At 37.3% G+C, this 12,269-nt stretch overlaps 2 protein-coding genes across 3 annotated transcripts; one reads left to right on the top strand and one right to left on the bottom strand.

The window, feature by feature from the left end:
- The first annotated feature begins 24 nt into the window (after nucleotides 1-24).
- On the top strand, nucleotides 25-3,681 carry PRIN2 (Serine/Threonine-kinase). The gene is made up of 3 exons (XM_088983732.1): nucleotides 25-1,145; nucleotides 1,391-1,486; nucleotides 2,993-3,681. Exons 1-3 carry the CDS (start codon nucleotides 831-833, stop codon nucleotides 3,182-3,184), a joined length of 603 nt encoding a protein of 200 aa, XP_088839858.1. The 5' UTR covers nucleotides 25-830; the 3' UTR covers nucleotides 3,185-3,681.
- Nucleotides 3,682-4,215: 534 nt separating this feature from the next.
- Nucleotides 4,216-10,495, bottom strand: LOC148853998 (Putative thiol-disulfide oxidoreductase DCC). Of its 2 annotated transcripts, none has more exons than XM_088983731.1 (3): nucleotides 9,809-10,495; nucleotides 8,633-8,800; nucleotides 4,216-5,102 (listed from the first exon to the last, which is right to left on the bottom strand). In XM_088983731.1, exons 1-3 carry the CDS (start codon nucleotides 10,077-10,079, stop codon nucleotides 4,891-4,893), a joined length of 651 nt encoding a protein of 216 aa, XP_088839857.1. In that variant the 5' UTR covers nucleotides 10,080-10,495; the 3' UTR covers nucleotides 4,216-4,890. The 2 variants fall into 2 exon arrangements, with proteins under 2 accessions (XP_088839857.1, XP_088839855.1); XM_088983729.1 differs by having other exon boundaries at nucleotides 4,752-5,274; nucleotides 9,809-10,266.
- Nucleotides 10,496-12,269: the final 1,774 nt, after the last annotated feature.

Below are 12,269 nucleotides of genomic sequence, written 5' to 3'. Positions count from 1 at the left end.
ATTCTAGTCGCAACTAACCCTACTATTAGCTAGTGGAAATGGTTCAATACCCACGCACAGGGTTTATTCCTGGGCGTGGCTGCTGGCTTGATTACAAATTGAAGAACATAACTCCTCAGAACTCAGACGCGATCCCATGCAAGAAATTTAAGTGGAATTTGGTAACGTTCCACTGGAACGTTTCTGGTGCCCCCCGAGAAGAAAGGCGTCTTTTTTTTTTCTACCAGGAACACCTGACACCACCAGAAACATTCCCGTGGAATGTTACAAGCGCAGGTGGCCCATCCCCGAAAGCATCACGGAGGATGAGAGAGGCCATAGCAGGAAGTTAAACACTCGGCAGTGAGACTCCCAAGTCCAGCATTGAGCTGTTTGTTTACAATCAAACGGTTGTTTGGGAACTTTAACTGATACTCATGCACTAAACAACACCTCTCAAAATATTCAAACCATGGTGGTAGAGATATGTCCAAATGCAGCTGTAACAACTGGTCTGGTCTGGTGAGTGGTGACTAGTGGTCACTGGTCAGGTACTGGGTATTTGGGTAGTCAATCAATGATAAGTTTCTTTGTTTTATTTTGCCAATCATCTGCCTGTATCCAGGCTAGAGAAGACTCAAAACTTGGCTTGAATTTGGTGGGTGGTGAGGGGCGCAGGGAGCCGCTCGAGCCGGTAAGGGAGCCGCCAATGTCATCATGACCTATATAGCCATGTCCGGTTCGTCAGGTTGCTTATCCTTAATTAATTGAATTAGCCGTCTCCCGGTTCACTTTGGTCGACCGTCCGGGTTTAAATACAGTAGCTGAGAGTCAGGCAGACAGAATCAGAGATGGCTTGGAGTAAAGCGCTAGCTCTATCCATTATGCCTTCCAGCATCAATGAGTCTCCCCTCTCGTTTAGTTGTTTCCCTTCTTCCTCTTCGCTGCGCTTTCTTTCATTTCTTTGTGTTTCTGGTAATTGTTATAGCAGTCAGTCGACTCAGTCCTGCTCTTCCGGAATCAACCACTCCTCTTCTTTCCCCTCAGTGGTTAAGAGAGCAACACCACTATCACCTTCTCCTCTCTTCCCCTTCTCCTCCACCAGGCACATTTGCAGGGCAGCCGAGTACAAATTTCCCGACCCCATTCCAGAATTCGCGGAAGCCGTGAGTACTCATTCTCTCCCTCACAATTTTTCCTTTTCTATTTTTTTTTTCTTTATATTGTTTTTAGTCATTTCTGGTGCCTTGGAGTTTTCTCCTGTGACCTACTTGATGAAATTTGTTTGAATCTCTGTTACCCATTAGTACTGCTATTCTGGTGTTTATTGATTAGATGCGGGGAAAACTCTTTACTGTACTCTATCTTTTCCTTCTTTTGCTCAGCTGGGTTTATGTGTTTCTTTGTTTAGGAGACAGAGAAGTTTAAGACTCATCTTCTTAAAAAGCTCTCGAAGAAAGATATCTATGGAGACTCTCTCGAAGAAGTTGTAGGAATCTGTACAGAGGTACTTGCTTTTCTTGATTGACTTTTCTGTAGTGTCTGCACAATTTGTTGTTGTATCATTGATAGACGCTTTCTATTGATGAACTACTTGTTGAGAGACGTACAAAGCAAATACACCAAGGTATAGAAAAGATGTGTTTCGAAATCTAACTAATAATTGCAGGCTCATAATTTATACACGTATGGCTTTATGCATAATTTATTTGATAATTTATATACGTATGACTTTATGGATGACTGTATTTCTGTTCTTTTAAAGGACTAGGAGACATGAATCCAGCCTTGTGTGCTTTTATTAACTTAGTTTGTTAAGGAGGAGGGACCAAGTCTAGCTTCCCTAGTAGCCATTAGATATTGAGAATAATTTTGAGTTTCAAACTTTCAGTAGTCTGATGGGATATTGGGATGGCATCATTATAGCTGTATAGACATAGTACAAGAATTGTAATGGTAGTAAAAAAAACTATGAAATCATTTGTTTTACTGAGTGTTTGATACAAATGCAAAGATAAGCCTAAGTTTATACTAGTTTAGAAACACCTAAATCTCTTGGGTTGGGGAAAACTGCAAGAGGTCCATCCATCTTCAAATTTCAAACTATCATCTCATCACTGTTAAACATCCATTTTACTGCCTTTCATAATCTGTTGTGAACAGAATCATTGAGGGCTAAGAGGTAAAGCCCAAATCTCAATATCATGAGATTAAATACATAGAAAAAACATCTTTTTGGTAGTTATCCATCAAAATAGTTCTTTGAGTTTCTTTCCGTCGTAGTGTTTGTAATGTCAGACAGATGAATGAAATTTTCTGAAATCAGATTAATGTCAACATATTAAACTAATAAATAGGCCAAGCTTCCAGAGTGATCCAACAAGAGCATCAGAAGAGGTGCCAATCGTGTAACACAAAACATGCATACAGAAATGGGGCGTAAGTGGTGAAACCAAAACACTTGTTTTTCTCATCCCATCCCCCTCTTTCCCTCAAAACAAATATGAGAAAAGGGAATATTTCCTCATCCCCATCCCACAAACCAAACGGAGCTTAACAGAATGAAACACTTATTTTTGACAAAAGACTACATGAACTAAATTAAAAAGAAAACTAAGCTCAGTGTGGAAGAGCGGAGATACAAATGTGCACAGTGCAAATAAAAGGTCTAGAAATACCCTATACAAGGTTTTGCACAGTACATATTTGTATTTACACTCTTCCTAAAAAGTCTAAAAAGAAAAGCTTTTTGATGTGGAGGCAATAATGTTACATCTGATGCTGGAATACATTATCGTGACATGGGTTATTCATGCAATCACCCTTTTAGGCTTTTACAGACGGGAATCAAATCCAAGAAACCGGTGCGCTTGGAGGCTAACTTTGTGCCTCTTGTGGTGTTCAATTAATGTTCTAGGTTTTCTATTCCCAATTGATGATACAGTTTTTGCATAGATGATTAAGTCTAGTCTTCTAGACGCTGATGTTTTATGTCTGGTAACATTTTCAACAGATCTTCAGTACCTTCTTGTACACTGAATATGGAGGACCGGGTACTCTCTTGGTTATCCCATTCATTGACATGGCTGATACGCTGAATGAAAGGGGGCTTCCTGGAGGTCCACAGGCTGCGCGTGCTGCAGTAGTATGGGCGCAAAATCATGTTGATAAGGACTGGAAAGAGTGGACAGGCAATGATGATTGATGTCAACTAATTATAAAAACAAAAATGCTTCCTTTGGCAGACAAATTGACTGGGGACTATTTTGTACTGGAGGGTGGCTATAAGCATTCGTGTATGGACTTTGGAGAAAGAGTTCATTGAGCAAAAATTTTGAAATGGGCATTGCATTTTGAGAAGGTTCTGAATTAGCAGGATATTCAGAAGTTAATGGAGATTATTATCAAGGTCATTCTTGTTACTTGTGCTTTGTTTGAGTTTTGAGGAAAGCCCGTCATCATCATCAATTCATCAACCAAGCCTTGGATTTCTGGTAACATAATGACAACCTCCAGACTGCGACCTTAAATGGGTTTCTGTTTTCCACTTTATATCTTGCATCGGTGTTTCTTGAACCAAGGCTTGAACTGGAGTCTTTCAATATTATCAACTCCCAATCATATTCCTTCCAAGCCAAAATCCTGTTATAGTTCATTTGATTGCTAGTTTCATGGTAAATAACCAGTATTTTTGGCAGTAAATTAAGATCTACAGGGGACAAACATGCTGAGAGAGAGAGGATTGGGAGACAAACATGCTAAGAGTCCCATCTAAGAGTTCCATTCCCATATGCGAAAATTCAAGATATCTGTTTGGAAGCCTCCATGACTTCACAAGTTTATTCTTAACGGGTCTCTTCAGTCTTCATTTTGTTTATTTACAAGTGCAGCACTGTGATGCCAATTCAGCGTAAACATTTAGGAGGCGTTCGTCAATATCAATGATTTTGGCCAACACTTCCTTGATCTCCTCTATGAATTTAGAACAGGCCTGCATTTGAATTTACCATTTAGGAAGTAAAAGGGGCAAAAAAACAAGGTTTGGACCATGAAAATGTTAAGTATAACTGAAATGCTGTAGAGAAATTTGCCAACGGGAAATACTTTTATGTATGAGATTTCAAGTTTCTAACCTGAAATTATGATCTCAGATAATGGGCCACTATTTTAATAGTTCTTTTCCGTCTGAAGAGGTGAACTTAGATAAAGAAAATCCTCACATAAATTCCCATTCCAAAAGGAAAGAGGCAACGCAAAACAATGAAATTTCATAGGAAGATGTGAAAACAAAGGCGGATTAATCTGCAGTCAGTTGCGGATCAAATATCAATTCAAGAAGTTCAATGGCTCACATATCAAATGATTCAAGTCCAACCGACGATGGACATGGCCCACTTTACGCTTGTTAAGATTAAAGAAAGACCAAAGTAGGGCTGCATCAGTGACGGGGTCCACAAATAATACACAAGTTGTGAACTGTGAATCTGTGATAGGCGCCCATACAGTATAGATGAAAGATTTCTTCAGCCTCGTATCCAACCACAGCACGGAAGATTTAGCTCTTGCATGCCAAAAATTGTAGCTAGACTGACAGAATGGTAGATTGCTTTTGGGTGCCAAAAATCAAAACTTGCAGTTGAGGTTCAACACTCAACACTACCTGTTTCTTCATAGTCCATAGTATGAATGTGAAATATGTATACACAGGACTATTTCTCTACCTCAAATGAAGTACATTTTTTAGTAAACTCCAGAAAGTGCACGTTCTCTTATATTTGGTAGCAAAGAACAGCAAAATCATGTCTCGAAAACTTAGAGAACACTAAAATGTTACTGTAACAACTATATGATTTCTATACATCATTTCCTCCTTGCGGATGAAACACCACCTGATTCTCTTTGCAAATGTGGTTAATTCCTATCCATCAGTTCTTCCCTGTCAATGAAACGCTCCAGCATCTCCTTCTCTTGCAAAACTATGCATTCTTCTTCCTTCCCAAACCAGTCATAACGCTGCTTGGCAACATAGTCATAGACAATGTCCCTCAGTGGGGTCGGAATTATCAACAATGCACTTAAAGCGGAGTAGGGCAATGGCAGGTAAGATGCAACTTTTAGTGCAGCTGCATAATTGTATCAAACACAGAAGTGTGAGGTTTAGTGCAGCTGCATAATTCTCTCTCTCTCTCTCTCTCTCTCTCTCATAGACAATGTCCCTCAGTGGGGTCGGAATTATCAACAATGCACTTAAAGTGGAGTAGGGCAATGGCAGGTAAGATGCAACATTTAGTGCAGCTGCATAATTGTATCAAACACAAAAGTGTGAGGTTTAGTGCAGCTGCATAATTCTCTCTCTCTCTCTCTCTCTCTCTCTCTCTCTAAAACTGTAACCATTTGACTCACATTTTTTATAGTCATTTACACACTAATTATGCCTAAGAATCTAAATGACTACAAAGAAATATTAATCCCAATTCAGATCAACACCTTCTCCATCGTTGATCTTGTTAATGGGTGGAAAAAAATAATTTAAAATAAGTTAGAAGACAAACAAGAAAGAGAAACAGGAAAAGAGTGCAAAGATGAAATTACAGTGCTCTGGTAATCTATTGTTCTATCAAAACTCAAGAAAATCGAATGAGGAATGCTACCAAGTTAAAAGATGTCTTTTCCATCAATTATGGATAGAGGCATTAGAAAGGTCTTATATTTTACGTAGGGAGGAATGCTAAGGTATGAGAAAGTTTTTTCCTACAGCTACTACAAATGCCCCATCTACCACATATCGATAACATATGTGGGGCCTGATATTGATTTTATAATACACTGGAACCCACACAATATTTTGGATGCATGGTCGATGGTGCATTTTTTAGCAGTTAAAAGAAATAAAGATTTAACTAGAACAAACATTTCAATAATCAAATCTAGTTCCTGCAGTTCATTATACCCTTCACTGCTCGTTTGCCAGATCTAATATTTCATATGCCCACTGGCAGCCAGTTACCTTCTGCCCTTAAGAAGATCAAATAATCCCAACTACTATATTCTTTAAAGGCTGTCTATACTTGATATCATTCCAACAAGTCATGAAATTGCATGACCATGAGCTTAGGGATCATGAACAAAGGAATGAAGACAGAGCAAAATGGATTGCAAACAGTAGCACAACAAGCAGATACAAGAAAGGATTTTTAGTGCTCAAATAATAGAGTTTCATCAGATATAAGTTCAGGTTTATATTAATTTTATAGATAACAAATTTTGTGTTCTTTTCTCTCTCAGGTGACCACTTACCACCTTTTTGGTACTCTTTTATTTTAATGAAGTGCTGCTTGGAAAATTTCACCATTACATTTTCCTCAATGGTTTCAAAGGAACCACTATCACAACTTAATGTCAGGAAATTTCCAACAGGTTATGTAAGGTCCCAAGAGAGGACAGCATATACTCATCAAAGAAGGTGGTCTGTACAAGAATGGACTGCCCAGGGCAGTGAGGTACTTGAATTTAATTTTGATGGATGTGCTTTGGGCAACCCTGGGCCCTCAGGTATTGATGGAGTTTTTAGAGAGCATGAAGGCACTTTACTTTTGAGCTTCTCACTGTCAAATCATGATTCAGCTGATGTTTTTGGCAGTTAAGGGCCCATGCTCTGTTAGATTCCTGATTAGAGAGGCAAAGGTATTAGCTTCTATCTTGAATCTTGAAGAGCTTCTTCAATTGGATACCTAGATAGGCTAATGATTAGCAGACTTGCTTGCTAGAGGAGAGGTTGGAGGATCCAATCAGGTATGGGGGACACCAGGCCCAAGGGTACAACAACAAGGACAGTTATCTGGGGTCTAGGGAGAGTGGACTGCATACAGACCTAACCTTTACCATTTTACCAAGCAATGGCCTCATTGCACCAACAGCAGGATGCAACATTAAGTCACTCACGGAATCTTTACAGCTTGAGCCATCTAGTATTTCATGATACCAATAAAGAAAAATGTGCTTCTGTACCACAAAATTGCTCTTTATTAAATGTTTGCAATAAAAAGATAGTTTGACTAACAATCATAGAAAACTTTTAGCCTGTGTGGTTCAAATCCAACTTAATTGTGAGTGGGCCTTTGGATTTCAAGGAGAAAAGAAGAAGTATCCAATCAATTAACTTAAATTGAGAGGAAAAAATCTAGTTGGCAAAAATAGCTTAAAAATACGGTAGTAATGTATTTTTAATGTCACCTTTGCATGTTATAGTTGTTGATCTAAATACCAAGTCTTTTATATAAAACCTGAGCTTTCTCCTCCGTGAACTAGTTTCTGTCAGACTGAGCAAGTCCTGTGGACCCCTCTCTCAAGATGCTTTCTTTCTTTCCTTTCCTTTTTTTTGTCCCCTCTTCTTCTTGTGTAAGACATGATCTGTATGGTCTGATTAGGGTGATATATCACTTGGTATTAGCTACTAATCACTGTCTAATAAAAAATGAAACAAGGGAAAAATAAGACTGAAACAGAAAAAAGGAAAACAGAATTATATGTTTGTGGCTCCGTCTAATCCCTTAAGAGCAAAATAAATAGGTAAATAACAAGCAACACTCTAAAAGCAGAAAATGAAAAGGATTTTAGTTTTTGGTTTCAAAGAAATACTTTTTTCAATAAAAGTAAAAGCCTTTCAATGGCTGTACATCAATTTTGGGCAACAAAATGAACAGAATCATTGTTTAACCATGTTGAGACTTGAGAATATACATCCTTGGCAAACCTATTATTAGGAGTAAAAGATGAATGAAATAGAGAACTCCAAAACTAATGTCATCACAATAAGATGACGTTACAATAGATATAAGATTATCATCCTGAATGCTTGTTTGAAAGCTTGTTTATCAAGTTCCAGGGTAACACCTTCACATAAACTACACCAGGAAAACCATCCTCTTTTGAGATGAGTAGAAACTTCAATGAGATGTGAGTTCTTCCAACTCAAAGATAATAATCATTTAACAGTGTATGCATCATTTCCAGTTCTATAGATTAGACAGAACTATGCCATTTGGATCTTGGTTGTTCCAATAGTTGAATTTTATTGTCGGTCTTGAAAAATGCTGTCTGATGTACGAGGCATTATACTCCAGTTGTTCTTTTCCAGAGAGAAAACTTCATGCTAAGTAGACAGCATGTTTTTCGTGCATAGGGCAGGGAGCAAGAAAAGGCATCCTGCCTTACTCGGCTCAACTTGACTCGATTACACCCCTAATCATGATTCATGCACATGCACAGTGCGAGATAGTTAAATAATGAAGTTTTTGCCAAGGGAGTGAAGAGCAGAAAAAGGGATCCTGCCTTCATCATTTCTAACTATTACCAGGTGATCAGTGATTAATTTCTCAAGACCACCCATGAAAGGAGGGGAATTTGAGTCTGGCATATTAGCAAGCGAATTTTCTCTATAATAGTTGCTACAGATGAAGCTAACTTCAAAAGAAACTTCATGCATATAACTAACAAAATGTCAAAATGATTCTATTATTAACATTTCAAATGAAGAAAACTAATGTAAACTTGTAAAGGAGAGAAAACCGATGTTCATACCAATGTTCATTCAAAAGAAAATGCAAACTGTAAATTTGAGCATGTAATTGAAATAAAACGTAGATGTGCTAACCAGTTGAGGCATGATGGTATAAACCCGGGCCTTCAATGAACAAAAATCGACGGAGAACATCTTCTCGATCAACACCACAAAGCCTCAAATAAGGTTCGGCAGCCTTGGACTGAAGGCAACAAAACTTGATCTTCCTATACTTATCTGCTCTGATCACCCACTTCACCCCTACAAAAGAACAAGATTTGAATGAGGGAAATTTAAGCTTTCAAGGCCACTAGGTTATGATCAAGAGCAGAACTCTTGGAGGAGGAACATTACATGTTATACAACAGAATATAAATATAAGTTTCTAACAACTAGAACATGACAAACCAAACACGGGATTCTAAATTTATGGTTCCAAATACAACCTGAAAAAGGAAAAAAGCAAATCAAATAACATCGGGTAAAGAAGATGTGGTAATCCAAACTTCCAAAGTAAACATGTTGGAACACACAAAGAAACACAAATTGGGGTTCTGGATAAAGACCTTAAAATGAGCATTGGGAAAATAACATGAAAGATAAAGGTGAAGTTGCTCATGGAGCTGCATTTGATTACACAAGGGCATTTCCATGAAACAACGTGAAAAAAATAAATTTGAAGGGTAAAAATAAGGAAGGAAAGAAAGAGAAGGGAATTGAATTTTACCAGGAAGGAAAGTAAGAGAAGAGAATTAAATTTCTCCAGTTCAAAAGTTCGTTTCTAAATTATATACGAATTAATGCTCAATGATATTCTCATCTCCACCTTAGAAAAAAAGGGGGAAAAAAAAAGAGGAAAAAAAACGAGAAAGCCGATGGCGTCTCGCCACTCCCTCTGTTTGTTTCTAAGTGAATGATGTTGCCGTTTCTACCCTAAAAAATGAAATGATATTTCGTCATGTACTAAAATCTGTGAGAAATTATGTTTTCCCATTCCTTTTTACTTGGTTTCTAATTCCATGATACTCTTGTTTCTTCCAAGAAAATATGACACGAGTTAAACATGAAAGAACTTTGAAGATGGAAAATCGAATACCAGCATAAGACAGAATAAAACAAAAAATGAAATGCAAAACAAAAAAGTCTTTCAACGTCAGAGAGTATAAACGGAATCGAGAGCATTTCACTTTAATACTAAAGAGTAGCTTATTAGAACAGAACAGGGAAACAAAGAGGAAGAAAACGGTGGAATACAAAGCAATAATATACCCCTGTGACAGAGATGACAGACCCCATCATAAACCATGACTCGTGGCTGAAGTAGAGATGGAACCAGAGTCTTAGGCGGTGGAGGTGAGTCCGCAAATAGAAGTCCTTCGCTTGCAACACTACGAGCAGTAGCAGCAGCTGCAGAAGCACTGCCAGCTATGGTAGAATAGGAAGAAGACGAGAGGCAATACAGCAAAGAAGAAGCTCTTCTAATTGTGATTGAGGTTGTAGAGGCCGTACTCCAAACACCTCTCCCGAACATCATAATCATCACTGCATCTCTCCTCTCCTCTGTATTCTTTAAATCCTGTTTCAGATCACCCGGATACCGGATGCTAGAACAAGAGCATTTCGCGTATTTTCTTTTCTCTTCTTTGAATTTGATGTCGCTGTTGCTCCTCAAAAAGGGTCGCCATGCATGAGAGATGGGACCCGATACGACCGGGTCCTACTTCGATGATCAATCACACCGACAGACTTGTTTTAAGATAGGATCTTGGTCTTAGGTGGGCTCCATCGACAATGCACAGGATGAATGATTAATCTGCGTGTTACTAAAAATATTATTAAAGGTTTAATCAGAGATCTTCATTAGATTCAATGCTCGTTGCAGACAGTTGCACAATATCATTATTGTCCTCTTTGACAGAGACTCTGAGGTGTGACTTGAGGGAGAGATCCTTTCCTTCCTTGTACTGTACAAACCTTTGTTCCATATCTTTTCCTCATGAAAGATTTTTCCTTTTTTTTTAGGATAAAAACAAAAACCTCCTCATAGTTTTATTTTAACAAATACTTCTCTTAAAACTTTTTATAAATTCAACAAAAAATCTCCCTTCCGTGACTGTCACATCGTTACATCAGTTTTTTTCTAAATACCCATTCTACTTTTTTATAAATTATTTTATATACAAAATTATTGAAATAACCACTTAACTCAATCAATAATTTTACATACAAATTATTAAAACATATTTTTTTATTGAGTTAAAATGAAATTATTTCAGTAATTTTGTATGTAAAAAAAAATTATATAAGGATAGAATGAATATTTAAAAAAAATGAGTGTATTAATCTAACGTTTCCTGTCTAAGACAATGACGAAAGGACGGTTTTTGTTGAATTTTTTAAAATTTCAGAAGAAGTATTTGTTAAAATAAAATATAGGATAAGTTTTTATGATTGTCAGAAATTTTAAGAAAATTTTTGTATTTTACTTTTTTTATAGATTGATTTGATCCATTAAACTATTTGATCAAATATAATAGAGGGCTTTCTAGGCGGATGGCCCGGATATGGTGGGCCCAATCTGTGGAAGTCAACGGACATGTTAGAGTTGGAGCCGGGCGATGTGTATTTTTAGTCACGGATCTTATTAAATACATTGCTTTTGGGTCTTTTGGATCTGGACCCGATCTGATATTTCAGACCTGAACCATCCATATACATTTGATCAGATATGTATAAATTGGCAAAGTATTGTTGAAAATAGTAAAATACACTTTTTTATTGCATGGTCGTGGATACTTTTACTTTTATTCTTATAAATTGTTATGCTCGTGGTCATGGATACTTTTAGGTTTAGAACCCAAATTGAATGAAGGCTAGATGTCAGGTCCGAAGTTTTAGGCCCAGACCCAGACCCTGTTGATGAAGGCTAGATGTCAAATACTCGTATTTCCTTATTTGATTTGCTCATAGATGGAACCCATGATGTAACCAATCAGACGGTGGGCCTTCATGTTACATATGCAATATGTATGTATATCAGTGTATCTCTGCATGCTTTACTTCTGTTCACCCCAAATTTTAGACTTTTTATTAGGCTTCCTTTTGAAGATTTCCAAGTTCCAACATCATAAATCAACCAAACCGGATATTTTCAAACCAACAATAAGGCAATAAGATTCTTTCTTGGAGACAAACCATTAGTTGACAAGAATAAAGATGGAAATAGAAGAAAAAAAGGGAAATATATTTCATCTTCATTAAAAAGTACAATAACAAAAAAATACTTCATATTTGGTAAAGTTCTCCTAAAAATAATAACAATCAATTAAAGCCAAGGACTGTAAAACGTGTAAAAAGCCATTTTACAATAAGTACGCAGAAATTGAATATAAAAGAGGAGTTAGTGGGCATAAATGCCACTGGAGGAAAACTTTTTCAGAGATTTTTTTTTCCCACTTTCCCCAATTATAAAGTGAAAATTCAGAAGTGCCATCATCTACAGGTGTAGCTGTCCATTTTATGGGTGAACCAAAGTAAAGTAGCTTACTATGGCCAATGGTCTAGAGGATCCAAATTCTACAAAAATTACCATATGACTATTAATTACGGCTCTACCTCATTTATATGAAATCAGATGTTCCTAAATCACCACCCACCTTTTACTCATGAAAGAAATGTTCAAGCCAATGAAAGGTAACACAAATAAGCTTATGACCGTTTACATCCTTAC

The sequence above is a fragment of the Nelumbo lutea genome, chromosome 4 (genome assembly GCF_056320005.1).
Source record: "Nelumbo lutea isolate HS-2025 chromosome 4, American lotus-T2T, whole genome shotgun sequence".
NCBI lineage: Eukaryota > Viridiplantae > Streptophyta > Magnoliopsida > Proteales > Nelumbonaceae > Nelumbo > Nelumbo lutea.
Note: the sequence above shows the minus strand (reverse complement) of the source record. Positions and strands in the feature narration are given on the sequence as shown.

Bases quoted from the DNA above. Each gene is read 5' to 3' on its own strand.
- PRIN2 (XM_088983732.1), top strand. From the start codon at position 831: ATGGCTTGGAGTAAAGCGCTAGCTCTATCCATTATGCCTTCCAGCATC. The intron at 1,146-1,390 runs GTGAGTACTCAT...TTCTTTGTTTAG, and splicing joins TTCCAGAATTCGCGGAAGCC to GAGACAGAGAAGTTTAAGAC. The intron at 1,487-2,992 runs GTACTTGCTTTT...CATTTTCAACAG, and splicing joins TTGTAGGAATCTGTACAGAG to ATCTTCAGTACCTTCTTGTA.
- LOC148853998 (XM_088983729.1), bottom strand. From the start codon at position 10,079: ATGATTATGATGTTCGGGAGAGGTGTTTGGAGTACGGCCTCTACAACC. The intron at 8,801-9,808 runs GTATATTATTGC...GTTCTTTTGTAG, and splicing joins CTGTCATCTCTGTCACAGGG to GGGTGAAGTGGGTGATCAGA. The intron at 5,275-8,632 runs GTTAGCACATCT...ACAATTATGCAG, and splicing joins ATACCATCATGCCTCAACTG to CTGCACTAAATGTTGCATCT.